Source organism: Budorcas taxicolor, chromosome 2 (genome assembly GCF_023091745.1).
Source record: "Budorcas taxicolor isolate Tak-1 chromosome 2, Takin1.1, whole genome shotgun sequence".
Lineage (NCBI taxonomy): Eukaryota > Metazoa > Chordata > Mammalia > Artiodactyla > Bovidae > Budorcas > Budorcas taxicolor.
Genome location: NC_068911.1, coordinates 80471661 through 80487436, shown reverse-complemented (window position 1 = coordinate 80487436; position 15776 = coordinate 80471661). Strand labels below are relative to the sequence as shown.

Below are 15776 nucleotides of genomic sequence, written 5' to 3'. Positions count from 1 at the left end.
CGTAATAGAGAGAGCTAGTAGCCAATCATTTTGCTTCTATTCATATCTCAGCTTTATGTTTGAAGATAAATCCTTACTTTTAGCTTTTGCCATTTAGTTGCAATAGCAACATTTTTTCCCCTCGGTTTGCCAGATCTCAGGCGTCATTCTCATTCTAAAGCACTATCATTAGTATAAAGGAAGGACAAAACATTCGGTGACTCCCCTCCCCCACCCCCCACCCCCTGCCCCAACGCTACCTACACTAAATCTAGAACATCAAGTTAGTTTTTTTTTTTCCTGAAAAAAGGCAAAAAAGACTTTACATTGCATCATACAGCAGATATCCTAAATCAGTCAAACTATCAGAGGAAACTGTTGGCGCACAGCCTTACAAACAATTCACCCTATTAAAAGTTCCCCAGTCAGAAAATGTGTTTCACACAAAACAGTTTTCCCTTCTTGCATTTCACTACCTTACACATTATGTGAAAAATCATTAAAAACACCTACTACATATTTAAAAAAGCCAAAATTTCAGCAACTTTTATTGACTACCTTTTAAAAGCCCTATGCTGCTGTTTTACAAGGCATAATAGACCAGCCCATTTGGTCAAAGCATTCTACATCATTAGTTTGAACTAACTTTTACTGAAACAGCTACAGCATCAAAAGAGTTAAGGCAAATTGGAATTCATAGAAAAGGATAAGACACTTCACACGACGTGGGAAGGAAAACGGAAAGCTAAGAAAAGAGACACTGGCGTTAACACTCTCACTGCAAGCACAGAACACCAGGGGTGAAGTCGGACTATTTAAACGTCAGAAAGCCCATTTCATACAGCGGAAAAAAACACAAACGAAATACAAAATGAACAAAACCACAAGAATCCGGTCATGCACTTGAGTAAGTCTTCATGGTCTTTGTGCATACCCAGAGAATTGAAGTTTTCTTTTCTTTTTTTTCCCTTTTTTCTTTTTTTTTCTTTTTTTTTGCATCATATAAAAATCTTTTGTTTTTTTTTTTTTTTTGCTTATTTTTTTGTTTTTTTGTTTTTTACTAAAATAAACCTGTTCAGGGGAACAGCTACTAGATGAATTTAAGGGTTTTATGCACCTTATAGAACTTATAGCAAAAATAGTTTTAGTTGATTTCATTATAAATAACGTTTTCAAGAACCTGTGCAAAACTGTCAATAATTTCCTAAAGCACAATTGATCAGAAAAATCCATGATTGTTCAGCCTTCACAACCTTCTTCATATAAGAACACCCTTCTGTACATCTGGAAGAGAAAGATATAAAAAACAAATGCTCTTGTAACAGTTGGTGTTAACAGACCATTGAGCTTTGTCATCACTTTCGTGCTTTAAAGACATATATGTTTGAGAAAGGATCTGCTCATCACTGGTGGTAGGTGAGTAAACGCAAATTCTGGAACTGAGGGTCACTGTCTATGTCCCGAATCCACCTTTCAAATCTGAGACCACGGCAATCTAGAAACCCAAGTGCTCTATGTCCCACACAGTTGTTCAATGTAATCTGCATGGCAGAGGGACAAGTTTTGAGATATGTGGTTCAAGTGAGAGTGGGGAAGCAATCTGTCAATCTAAGGGTGCTCACATCTGATTCTGTCAAGATACTGCTAGTCTTGTAATGCTAGACTAAGCAAAATCTTACACTGTTTCTCCTTCAGTCTGTGAGCATTAAATAATAGGATATATACATATATAGGTATATACTCTCTCACACACACATATCTATCTATCTATCTCTATATATATATAAATGTAGGACAAATTTGGCACCTGGTATTCTCTGATTATGCTACTGATTTTGGAGGCAGATAGGGAAGGAGAGACAGCAAACACACATTTGACTTCAATATAAGGCACTGTGTTCTTTTTGGACAGAATACTTAATTTACAAGACCACAAAATCACTGATTTGAAGATTTCAGTAACAGTGGATTCCCCTGCCATGACTGAAGCAGCGTGACCAGACCTGAGTTGTTCTAAGTACCATTCTGATAAAATCATCACAGCCTTTCCTTGACTTGAGCCCTACAGTGATGGAGATTGTTCCCTCATACCTCACAGTTACTTATTGGGTTGAAAGGTATATGGAGAATGGTCATTAGACGTCTCCACAGTCACCTGCTGCTGACCACTCGCCTCCTACAACAAAGCAGAACAGATGAGACATGTGAGCAATGAAATCCAAACTCTACTAACCAGATTGGACTGAGTCCCACATCGTAGAGACAAGCACTGCTTACAAGTGATTTTCTTAGTGTCATATAGAGCCTTCAAGGTTAGTTACTTCCCTAAGGAGTTTAAGTGTCTGATAGACCCAAAGAACCTCTTCCAACTTGTATGAGTTATCTCTTCATATCAAACTACAATTTATTAAACAAATCTCTTATCCTCTGGGGCCAGAAGTGACTTGGACCTCAGTAATTTCAGATTTTACAATCTGAAATATACTATGCATATGCTGTGTATCACCGATGATAGAGGGGTCTCAGATTGTACCTTATGATCAAACACATTAACAGGTCTGTGCTGACAAGTATGAAGATACAGTGTAAATGGGGCAAAGATCTTGTCTTGGGTCAGTTCAGCTGGGTTTCTGCCACAGGTCAGGTTTTTGCTGAAGTAGTTACAAAGAAAATTCTTAAGATTTGTTTGTTTCAGCACTGCAGATATGGATTGTGGGTTCCAGTAACTGTGGTTGCCAATAACTGCACAAATTTAAATCATTTAGAGGCAAACAAAGCAAAACAAAAAACCCTACCTCCTCTGTAATTCAGCCACAATCCCAGGGCTGTTTTAGGAATTGGAACCTATGGGATGTGACTAGCTGATGGGATCGACTGGGTAGATAAATTTCCTTAGAATTTCAAGGATACTTTGCAGGAAAACACTATGCTTTCTGCCCAACTTGAATTCAAATGTCAGGTTTCTTCCATATTAATATCATACCAGTATCTTCCATAACAAGAACTAAGAGTTATTTAGCTCTATTAAGTCTTCTGCAAAAACAGGTATGGTTTATTTTTTTTATCCCTGTTAAATTCTGAAATATTTTTTCCAAGTATTTAATTATAACAGATTTTTATAATGATTATTATTGATATAATCTCTGGTACCAGGACTGCAAACTCCAGCTTTATCTTAATTTGCCTGGAAGTATCATTTTAGAGAGACAGGATAGAGACTTGAGGGGGTAATGAAATGTGCTACAAGCTTATAAGATATTAAAATATTTCAGGGAGCCCTGTGGGTGTGGCTTGGATATTGCTATGCTAATCTGTATGCAGAGAATTATATTTCATAGCTGAAAACAACTCTAAGCATACACTTCCTCTAAACTCAGTTCTTTATGTACATGTTTCACTTTTGATTTGATTCTTCCTTGAGTTCTGATTTACCCACTTTTGAAACTACTCATTGCCATAATGGCCACTGGATGGTGTGTACCAACCTCCACAGGAACTGCCGCCGTCTGCACATGTGTGTACTGTGGCAAGTAGGCCCCTTGCATAGCTGATGTGGCAGGCATGTACTGGAAAGAAGAATACGGTCAGGGTGGCCAATGACAAGCCATGGGTGAAGATCATTACAGTTTCTCATCCTCAATAATTCAATATCACTAATGTGCTATTTTAATCTAGAAGATCTCTCCCTCAAAAAACCTCATTCATTTCCAGCAGCTGCCTGAATTAGAATTGTTCCCGTAAGTGGAGACCCAAGAAGTAAATGCCTTAGATCTTCAGCAGGTCACTGAAAAATGGGGAAAAATGGAAAATGGACCCTTGCTTTCCTGATGCTGAAAATTATCCTTCTCCAAAGGCAGGAGAGATTTCTCATTCGATGTATGTGGCCCTGGTTTAGCCTTGATGAGCTGCTGCTGTTTGCTGTGAACGTAAGCAAAGAAAATACTACCCTTTGTTCTAATAAGTCACCACAGATATGGTCTCAATTAAAAGCCTTTGGTCATCTTACCATCTAAATGCTACACATATCAAACCTGGAAATTAATCTGATATCAGCTCAACTCCATACCCAACGGCAGCCCTGGACTTGGGGAAAAAGTCAATACTATGATTGTGATTCAGTGCCCCTAAAACCCATACAAGTGGAAGTAAGTGGGGAAAAATCCCCTGCCTTTATTACCATGTATCACCTTCATCTCTGGCTTCATGAGACCAGGTCTGCCAGTGTGATGAATGATACCAGTTACTAGGGCTACAAGTGATTTTGTTTGGATGCTATATTCTGATACAGGAGAGACAGACAGCCAGAGGACAGACTTTTAGTTCATCAATTAATCAAGAAATCTCTGAGTATTTACTATGTGGAAGGCAATGTGGGAGGTGAGAGGGGATCAGATATAACCTCTGACATTATAGAGCCTATAACTGATAAGGAAAACCAGGCTACACGAATTTAGCCTCCTCTGTAAGCTGAGACACATGATATTAATTTGCCACCTACTGTTCCGGTGCTGCCAAGTGACAGATGACTCATTTGCTGGGCCAGAGGGCTGATCATAGACGCAGGCTGTAGTGACATGGTATGCTCCATGGAGGGAGTTAACACGGCACCCTGGGGAGTCAGACAGAGCAAGTGAGACACACTGAGGGCGGAGGGGAATTCTGGAACCACCTTTTCCATAGGAAATGGCTTAGCCTGCTGCAGAACATGAAGCAAAAATAACCTCCCTTCAAACTGGTGAACTGTCATATGCGATTTCTTAAAAATCGTCTAGATTGTGCTGTGGCTTGTAAAATCTCTGCTTAGCTGCATGTGAGGTCTAGCTCTCTGGCCAGGGATCAAACCCAGGTCCCCTGCATTGGGAACATGGAGCCTCAGCCACTGGACCACCAGGTAAGTCTCCCTGAGACTTTTCTAAAGAGCACTCACTTCATAGAAATCCCTTTCTATTAAATACCGCTCCCTTTCTCTTCACTTAACTGTAAAGCAAGCTAGTCCATGGGAGGACTATGTGCTGTGACAGGAAGCAAACTACTTTGGGCTGGCCAGGGTTACAGAATACTCAATTCATTTTTAAAGTAAATGACAGCTGATGTTTTATGCAGTCACAACACAATATACTATACTGCATATTATAAATACAGCATCTTATTTAAAAATGTTAAAAAAAATAGTCATTTGATTCAAGGTCAGGCTGTTAGGGTCAAGATCACAGTCTTCATTCACTCAGTGTTTCTCAGAACTTGCAACTGTAATTTGGTGCCAGGGGAGGGAAGCAGATCAGATATAATTAATAATCTAATTTCAGAATCTTTGACTTCATTGGAAAAAATTCTGGTCTTCAAAAACAAAATTAAACATAGCTGTAAAGCAATTACCTTCCAATTAAAAATAAATAAATAAATAAATAAAATTAAATATAGTTAAAAACACAGAGGAGGGGTGAAAAAAATCACCCATATAACCCAGCCAGTCTCTAATACATGGCTGTTAGCATTGTCTGGGTAGCACTGCATGGATTCTGGCTTCCACATATTTTTACAGAGTTGCAACCAGGTTCATATGAAATACGAAACTACTTCATATCCTGGGTTTTGCTTTTTAACTTAACATTCAATTATCAGTATTTACCTAACTTACTGCCTTGCTCTCATTATCATTTTTAATGATTACTTAATGGCACCCTGATTGTATATGAAATTCAATTAGTTCTATTTCTGGAGTTTTGTGTCTTCTCTAATTTATTCCATTGTAACATTCTTACAGATTATCGCATTCCTCTCACTTCTGCAATCACCCAATTACCTGAGGATGCAATTACTCTGATACATCACACAATTATTAATGTTAGGTGTTTGGTATCACTGGGACTGACTCATCATCTCTTAAAAACAGTTATTTATTGATAGTTAGATACACAATTGAGGGTAAAAGCTGATATGCAGGAACTTTAGTGCTAGTCTCAGGCAGTCTAAATCTGGGTGCGGAAAAGGAATGACTTCTCAGGTGGGTCCTTCTGCACACACTACAGCTGTCTCAGTGGTGTTCAACTAAGAGATGTGCTGCCTGTCTCTAATAGGTAAGCTCTCCTCCCTCCAGGAGAAGAGTGCCAAAGGATGCAGATTCACGTCAGAGATAGTAGTTGCGTGAAAGTCATTTAGTCGTGTCCGACTCTTTGTGACCCCAAGGACTACACAGTCCATGGAATTCTCCAGGCCAGAAAACTGGAGTGGGTAGCCTTTCCCTTCTCCAGGAGATCTTCCCAACCCAGGGATCGAACCCAGGTCTCCCACATTGCAGGTGGATTCTTTACCAGCTGAGCCACATGGGAAGCCCAAGAATACTGGAGTGGGTAGCCTATCCCTTCTCCAGCGGATCCTCCCAACCAAGGAATCAAACCCGAATCTCCTGCATTGTAGGCCAATTCTTTACCAGCTGAGCTACCAGGGAAGCCCATGTCAGAGATCACTTGATATTAATATATTTCATAAGAATTTTTTCCCTTAAAAATTTTTTAATGTACATCATTCAAAAGTGAGTGGTAACATGAAATGACTCAGAAGACTATAAAATTCAGGAGTTGCCTGCTGCTCTTCCTCATTCATCTGCAGGAGCTATTGTCCTAGAAAGCCCCCAGATGAAAAATGAGCTGATCTCTAGCATTCCCGAATAGGACAGCACAGAGTACCTGGGATGTAGACTGCCATGGGTGTTTGTGTGGCTTAGTGGGTGGATGTGGGTAGATACACGTGTGGGTGTGTAGAAACCTATGTGTGCATGTTTATACAGACAATATAACACATATAGATACACCATCAGAGAGCTCCTCTCCTGTGTTATCAACTAAACATGCTTTCTCTCCTTCAAAGTCATCTCAGCAACTTCCTGTTCAGAACGTGTCCCTGTTCTGCCGTTTCACATGCCTGGTCTAACACTGCGTAGTGTCCTCTTTCGGAAGTTGTCCTAAAGAAATTCCTGTCTCATTTTAAGGCCAAGAACAATGTGCTTTTCGCTATGCAACTGATCTGTTTTATAAGCACTATGAGCTATACTGCTTATTAAGATTCCCATTTTGCACTGGTTATTAGAAAGCTTAGGCTCACTTTGTGGTGAGCATCCAGATTATATTATGCATTCTTAGTCTTTTTTGTGATTTTTGTTTTTCCTCTTTATTTTTCAACATTCTAAACTCATGTTCTAATTCAACAAACTGGATTTTATGTATTTTTGAAAAATACATTCAATATACTACCTAACAAGGTGAAGTGAACTCATTCAATTTAAAAAATGTAATATATATGTATGTACAGTACATGCTTGTGTCACTAAAGAAATCACATTTGTTATTTACCCTCAGTAGGTGTTACTTTTAGTATTTAAAATTTCCATGGAGAACTTAACACTGATGAAAAAACCCTAGGTCAATTTTGAACACTTTATATTTGCATTAAACAGAATGTAGACAAAGAGCTATTTCATCACAAGTATGGTTAAAAATTTAGCAATTTAAAAACTTTAAAATTTAAAAATTCAGTGGAATGATCTCCTATATTTAAATTCTCATGGATTGCAAATCTAACTTAATGTCAACTACCAATCTGTTTTAAGACAAGGTGAGTCAAAGTTTTATAATGAACTTATACATTCTCAATATTTCATATTTAACATTTCCCAAATACTACACCACCTTTGCACAAATGATTTAAACCCAGAGAATGGTTTTTAACTTATACATAGCTTACTTGAAAACTACAAAGCCATTAAGACGAAAAACTTACAGGGTGCTGTAGGATATATGGTTGAGGTTGCATCCAGGAAGGACTTTGCACCTGGAAAAGGAAGGATTTTGGAAGAAACATTGATTTCCATAGGAGCGCTACTTATTTCTCTAGAGATCTTTTAATCATGTTAAAATCTACAGGAGGAAAATAAAGAAACAATACTATCAATTGATTAAAAGGATTTAACTTAAGGCAGTTAAGAGTTCTTGACAAACTGGTCACTCTGAATAGGATGAAATGATTATTCAAAACCAAGTTCCATCTGCCCACTGAAAAAGTATTTGAGTATCAAGCACCAAAGAGGTAAAGGCAATAAGACATGGGCCCCACCCTCAAGAAATTTACTATCTAAGCAAGGGAGATAAACAAGTAAAAACTCAAAGAAACAGTGAAAAGTGTTACAATCAAGGTAGGAACATAGGTGCTTTAGGAATACAGAGGAATGAGCATTCATTCCAGCACATCTTACTAGAAACCAACCCTTAAAGTATGTGCTTACTTTAAGAGTAATCAAATTCAACTCCCTTTTGATACCCAGGACATTGTATTTCAAAAATCTTGTCTGGCGGTCAATAATTCCTAGTTAGTGCGAAATATAAAAATCTGAAATTCATATTTAGAAAATTAAACTTTAGTAACTAGATCCCGACATCTACAGGTAAAAGGATATCTATACAGTAGACCCTCTGGACTGAGAAATGACTGAGAGTCAGATTCTGTGGCATGGAAGAAAGCAGGGTTGTTTCTGCCACTCTAGAGAAGAGACTATCAGTCCATTTCTTGATATCCAAAGCTTTCCTGAGGTTAGATTTCAGAATAAGCTTGTCTCTTAATTCTTGAGAACAAAACCCTCCTGCATCTCATCCCCTACCGTTAACTTTAGAGGTTCTACAGAGGGAAGAGTCATGGGGAAGAATGGATTGTGATTTACCTTGATAGCAGAGCCCCGATACTTGCTTTCTCTGGTTTCCTTTGCCACCTAAGGCAGACCAAAGTTAAGTGCTTCTGCCTCGTTAGCATTTCAGTTATCTGGACTGTAGCCTTTCCCCATCGGGATATTGGTGGTTTCTTGCAGATGCCAATTTCTCAAATCCAATTGTATTAATATAAGCATATAGTGGTTTCGTGGAGAAAGGCCCGCTCCAACATGAGCGCCAGGCCTTCACTGAAAACATCACGGGGAGGCGAGCAGCTCCTTGCAGACCCCAATGTGGGCCAGATGCACTCACCTGTGGTATATTTCTGTGGTCCTAATAATCTAATAGCTCATATCATCATGGGGTTACGACATCTAATCCAATTTTCTTTCGGAAGCAACAAATCTGCTGCTGTCAATTTCTTTTCCTCAATTGTCCCTAACTATAAAATGGGAATAATAATCTATGTTCTTTATTGGTTCTTTATTCTCTTTTGAATCATGAATCCTTTTGAAAACCTGATGAACGAAATAGACCTTTCCCTCTGCACCTGACTGCATACATTACCAGTGACACTTTGCATTTAAGAGAATCACAGATCACTTAAAGCCCATTTTCTGACCCCATTGAGCCCCTGAACTTACGGGGTTGAGGATCTAACAAGCAATGCCACTGAGGGCCAGGCAATTGGAATAAAATTCCACATGTATCTTAGGGAAACAGATTGCCCAGGAAACGAAATCAGGCCTTTGCAATGAAATGCTGTTTCCAGTTAGGTCTATCAAATCTATTAACAACACTGGTCTCCTAATTTTCTTCTACTCCATGAAATAATTCTGTGGCCAAAATGGTCACTGCCGTTATAGCAAAGACAGAAAAAGAGGTTGTGAGGGGATACATTCATAGCTGTAAATATCTACAGTGCATACACTGAAATTAATATGCACAATCTTTCATTTGCCTGAGAATATGCTTACTTGTCCCTATTAGAGGTTGAAAAGTTCAAATAGTTAAGAAAGAAAACTATCCTTTAAAATCAGACACAGGAATTGTTAATTAGGGAAAATGCACTGCAGCAGATCTCAGTGAATCTCAGACAGGCAAGGAAAATAAACAAATCTTGAGTTCAAAATCATTAGAGAGGGATTAAATGAGTGAGTGCTACACTGAGCAGATGAGTAGATCGAAGTAGCAGAGTAAGAAACGTAACAGCCCAAGGAGATAAAAGACAATGAGTGATGGCTCAGAGAAAGGAAGTGAAAAGAACCTAGAAGCTGAGGGAGGCGTAAATGCTACTTTACAACTTCAGTTCTAGTGTATTTAAACACTTCTCTTTGTTATTCAGAGCTACTTCAATGCTTTTAGACAGAACCACCTTTGCTACATTGCTTATGTTGACCAATCCATTATTTTAAAAAAGCAGAATGGATATACTCTTACCAGCCAGTTAATCCTGGATGTAAAGTGTAAAGGACAATAATGATAATCATAGCTAACATTTACTGAGTGCTAATCATAGGCCAGGTATTGGGTTGAGCTCTTTACACAGAAAATCTCCTTTAGTTATTATCATAAGTCTATGAGATAGAAACTATTATTATCCCCATTTTAAAGATGAGGAAACTGAGGCTTATAGATGTGAAATCACACAGTTATTAGATATTATCCCCTACCACCAGAATCCAGGGTTACAATATCTAATTCAATTGTTTTAAAGACAAGAATACACAAAAGTTTAGTCATACAGGATCTCAACAGTTAACAAAAGTGTATTCCTATGTCTGTAATTGACTCCGTTGGTGTTCCTGTCTGGGTCAATCAAGGCGGTGACCTTGTGAGAGGCACTCCGATATGGGAGGAGAAATACATGTACACCCAGGATTCACGGGGAATAGGAGCTACCTCTCCAATAAAACCACATCAGTATAACCACAAGGTGCTGAAGGAGATCTTGGTTCTAAGTTGGGAGTGTAAGGTAAAGCCTCTTCAAAAAATAACCTAAATGGGAAGCCGCCTCCCCTTTTTTGGCCTCAAGTCTCAACGCATTGCTCATTTCATGTTACCTGATAGAGACACATCTTCATTTATTAGCATTATTTACTTGCTCTTTGGTTAGTTTCTGCTGACAAATTAACAAAGGAATAGTGCAGATCTATTCTGTATTTTACCTAACGGCAATTCTCTTCCAGTTTCAATGTCTGGGACACATGGTGTCCAGCGGCAGGGCCTGTTGTATAGGAAGCATCTGAGTTTGTCCCAATTCTAAAATGCTATAATTTCAAAAACTGACAACCATTTCCCTTTGTTGTACATTCTCCTAAACACAAAAATAAATCACTCTGTCAAATAAAAAGCAGCTATTTGTAAACTGGGTATCTAAGCTGCCTAACATTTGACTTAAAATTTCATTATAAATGTTCAAAATTTTAAGATACATAAAATCATAGCAATAATTCATGGTTGGCAAGTTGTCATACTCTTGATGAATCCTAAAGGTACAAACCTGGTAGGCAGATACAGGAGACGCAATATAGGGTGTAATAGAAGTTTGAGTAATCATTCGGTTTGTAGCAATACTGTATGGTGAAGGATAAAATCTAGAACAAACACAAAAGCCTTTATTAAGTGATCCTTTAAGCACATTCATGGAATAAACGTCTGATATTTTCCACCTTCACATTTTCCCTCTAGCTATTATGTATTTATCTTAATGACATACCCATTCTGTATAGCAGCTGTGGTTGGGTCATAAGTAAGTGTCATTCCAGCCTATGGGAAAGAAAAAGAAACATTCATCTGCAAAGGTACAAATTAAAAATTCCATTTCTCAGACTCATGGCAACAAAAAGTGGGGATAGTTTAGTATTTGATAAAATTGAGAGTTTATGTTAGACACATGTAATTATAAACTCAACATGAGAATTAAGCTCTAGATTGGAACTGTATAACATAGCAGCCCTTAGTCAAAGAGCTATTTAAACTTAAACGAAAAGCTGAGTCCCTCTACCATACCAGCTACATTTCAAAGGCGTTACGAGTGACTAGTGGCAATCACTGGACAGTACAGACTGTAGAACATTCTACTGAATGGCAGTTCCTTAGACATTCTTGAACCAATATGTTACTTAAAAAAAAAAAAAAAACAGTTTATTTATGGTTAGTATGGGGGAATGGAAGGCCAACATTTTTATTAAGAAATTGAGCTCTTTTTCTTTTTCTAAAGAACATTATTGAAAAGAATTAGGTAAAAAAAACCTGAATGACAAATATACTACTTATTTTAATAATATTTAAAATAATTTCTGAATAATTAAAACTGTAATTCTAAGAAACCATAACATTAAAGACCACTTGTGTGGTGGGCTGCTGTCCATGGGGTCGCATAGAGTCGGACATGACTGAAGCGACTTAGCATGCATGCATGCGCTGGAGAAGGAAATGGCAACCCACTCCAGTGTTCTTGCCTGGAGAATCCCAGGGACGGAGGAGCCTGGTGGGCTGCACAGAGTCGGACACAACTGAAGCGACTTAGCTGTAGCTGTGCATTTCTTACAGCAATTTAAAACGCCCCTTTTTTTTTTTTAAATAAATGTTGCTAACTGGTAAACCTGGCTATTTCCACCACCTATTGTCTGTCGGGAGAATCATCACTTCCTTAGCTCTGTATTCACTGTGAGAAGTCCTCACATGACACTATCTGGATAATGAAGTTTTAACCCTAGCCTCTATTTTAGAAACGCGATAACCGCGTCAAGATGCTGCGTGGGTAACTACTCTCATATTTTGTGTGATGACACAGCCCCACAGAAGTTTCAGGAAAGGACTTACAAGTCTCACCTCTCCTTCTCTGTGCCAGGGCCGTCCATTTGGGATGTATTTGTTTGGGTTCTGCCTCTTCTTCTGTCCGCCATCCGCAAATTTACACAATAACGGTTCTGTAGGAGCTGAATAAACAGGGGAAAATAACAGGAAACCAGAATTGTATGGGCCTACAAGTGACGAAATGTAACTGAATTCTTTTAATAGGAGCAATGTTGGTGCTCGAAGGGAACTGAGAGAATACTTCAAGGCAAAAGTTTATTCAGACCCTTAGAAGAGGACCCACTGGTGAGAAACACAGTACACAAAATGTTAGCTATTTACTTCAAACTGGAGTGCAATAAACATTTAAAGAGCTATTCCGAGGAGGCAAAGGCAGTCTTTGATCCACTCGTGTATTTCTTTAGGTGTGAGCCCTCTGCAGCTCCATCCCTGTAAATCTTCAAATGTAACTAGCATTGTCACTCTCCCCTCCTCCACTTAAAAATGCTCCTGTAATTTTCCATTATAATTCCTCAGAGAGGTCTTCACTTCCTCCAGGAGAAAACAAGTTCCCCTGTATACTGCTCACACTGTACTTTTTTTTTTAATAGGTGCTTACTATTTATTCATACAATTTAAAAAAATTTCTTTAATTTTTAAAAAATTGGAGGGTAACTGCTTTACAATGCTGTGTTACTTTCTGTGTTACAACAACATGAATCAGCCATAGGTATACATACAACCCTTCCCTCTTAAGCCTTCCTCCCACCCTCCCCTTCCTACCTTTTAGGTCATCACAGAGCACTGAGCTGAGCTCCCTGGGCCATACAGCAGCTTCCCACTAGCTGTCTGTTTCACAGATGGTACTGCAGATACGTCAATGCTACTCTTTCAATTCACACGCCCCCCCCCCCCGCCCCGCCCCCACCACATTGTGTTTTTATTTGGAGCATCTACAATACTTTGTGAATGTGGCTATCTGTCTGGTGTCCATCTCCCCTCCAGAGTGTAAGCTCCGTGGGGGCAGTGACTTCTGTTCATCCCTGTTACCTCCAGTGCCAAAATGTCTAGCATACTGCAGGCACTTATTCCCTCTTGGGTCGGCATACTGCAGGCACTTATTCCCTCTTGGGTGAACCAATGAATGAATACAAACAGGTCTTATTTTATTTTGGGGCTGTAGCAGGGAAACAGCTATACCTGCCCACTGTCTTTAAAGGTTTTTTTTGGCCTTTAATCATTCCACTTGGAGTTGCTTTACAATACATCCGCCTCATAAAATGATCCCAAAAAACTGTCAAAGAAAAGCAAGAGGTGCCTAAGATGCACAGACTTTTCTCACCAGGGTTACGTCTTCATTAGCCAAAAAAAGAAAAAAAAAAAAAAAAAGGCAACAACACAGTAGGCCACCCATAACTTCTGCTTTAAAAAATGTTTTTTTCTATAATGGAAACAGCAGTGTATTCCTAAAAGTTGCACGTTTCAGTATGTTTCTGGTTAGCACAATAAAGATACGCACACCTTCGTGTCTGACTCTGCATCCAGTCCTTTGTCTACCATGGAATGGTGATTACTACTTTCAAGTTCTGTTTCAAAGTTAAATAACCATGAAGAGAAAAATATTACTTGTGGAAAATTTGCTCCTTTCTCCTTTGCCTCTTATTATCCTAATTCATCTCTTATTTTATATCACTATTACCCACCCACTAATGACAGGGTGTGGAAGCAACAGTGTCTCTCAATGCTGCTCTGCCATAAAAACAAAACATAACCAAAACCCCACTGCCACTCCTCCTTGCAGGCTGTCCACTGGCACTCCTTTCCCCTCTCCCTGGCTGAGTTGCTCCAGAGGGATGGGCTTGCACGTGAGCTCAGGTCTGAATGGCAGCTGTACTGCTATGGGTGCCTGGAGGTGAGAGCAAAACCGTCCTGTGTCTGGTGAGACACGCGTGCCCGGCATTCACAAAGGGGCCCTGAGTTTCCCTTCTGACTCCATTACCTCCCCCAGCTGCTGATTTCCTGAGTGAGGAACTTCCATTCTTCCATTTAAGGCAAGCCGGGTGTGATGGAAGATGGACAGGGGCCAAATCCTACATTCCTAAACCACATTCTGTCTCTTCAAACAAACAAAAAAAAGCTACTGACTTTTGGAAATTTCCACCTCCACCAACAATCACTGAAGGTAAAGTAAATGGATGCAGTGAAACCAGGGAGCTTTCTAAATCACTGACAATGCTTTTAATCCTGCAACTGGCCCTTCAGAAGCAGATGGAAATGTGACCGAGAAAAGATGACATTCAAGCAGAAGTGAAGAGAGTGCCTGTCGAGGCCGGCGATGCCTCATCCTTGACTCCTGAGGACAAACTGAGAACTGAGAGAGAAACAAGAGCTCGCTCTCCACTGATGTAGAAAGGTCCTTATAGTAACAAATGTTTCCTCCAATGACATCTGAGGGTTTTAGGATTCTGTCTCCCCATAACCTTGCGGAGCAAGAGAGAGTAAACTCTATGGTGCCGGCACTTTGTGGGGCTTCACTTTGGGGAAGTGCTTTTATCTAGAGGCATTATAAAGATCAGCTCTGAGACTGAAAGTAAAATTAAAAACGAAAAACAAGTTCCCTTCAAAGGGAGCAATGCAAATGCACCATTTTTCCTCCATTAGCAGAGAAAGAAGGTGACCAGGTCAGAATCATTCTGGAAGTTCCCCAGGGCTGCCCAGGCAGGCAGGTGCAAATGGAGGCAGCTGGGGAGCCGTCGTCGGGGAGCAGCAAGGCTGTGCCTTCGCTGAGAGGCCAAACAGGCCTTCCCTATCTGTGGGAAGGTGCTCCCAACACATTTTCATTCATCTCGACTAAGCTCTGTCAACGAAAAAGCAATTTCAGGCAACAATCAAGCCTGCTAAAGACATGTAATGAGGAGGTAAACATCAAGTGAGCAATGACATGTTTGCAAATATATCATTTAAAATGAAACAAATGGAACAGAATGTAGCTGAATCTTTCAAAGTGAATTACATTTGCTACATGATTCTGCACTGTCATTAAGATATTTTCCTTCCTCTAAAACCAAAAAGGTAAGTCGTTAAAACAGTGTGTCTATTGGCAGGTGTCCCCTATCCTAGGAAAACAAATTTCTTATTTCAAAGAACTAGACCCCAGTTGGAGAAGGCAATCAATGGCAAACCACTCCAGTACTCTTGCCTGGAGACTCCCATGGAGGGAGGAGCCTGGTAGGCTACAGTCCATGGGGTCGCTGAAGGTTGGACACGACTGAGTGACTTCACTTTCACTTTTCACTTTCA

The 15776-nt window shown here is 39.5% G+C and overlaps 1 protein-coding gene across 2 annotated transcripts in view; it reads right to left on the bottom strand.

The window, feature by feature from the left end:
* Positions 1-396: 396 nt before the first annotated feature.
* Positions 397-15776, bottom strand: part of RBMS1 (RNA binding motif single stranded interacting protein 1) — a 217832-nt gene continuing 202452 nt past the window's right edge. The window contains exons 7-14 of one of the 2 annotated variants that reach the window (XM_052657381.1): positions 12504-12619; positions 11395-11444; positions 11179-11272; positions 7756-7806; positions 4478-4588; positions 3465-3545; positions 2071-2155; positions 397-1263 (exon numbers count right to left, since the gene is read on the bottom strand). In XM_052657381.1, the coding sequence (XP_052513341.1) occupies positions 2078-2155; positions 3465-3545; positions 4478-4588; positions 7756-7806; positions 11179-11272; positions 11395-11444; positions 12504-12619 (581 nt within the window). In that variant the 3' untranslated portion in view covers positions 397-1263; positions 2071-2077. The remainder of the gene's footprint in view (positions 1264-2070; positions 2156-3464; positions 3546-4477; positions 4589-7755; positions 7807-11178; positions 11273-11394; positions 11445-12503; positions 12620-15776) is intronic. The other variant, XM_052657390.1, reaches the window with a different exon arrangement.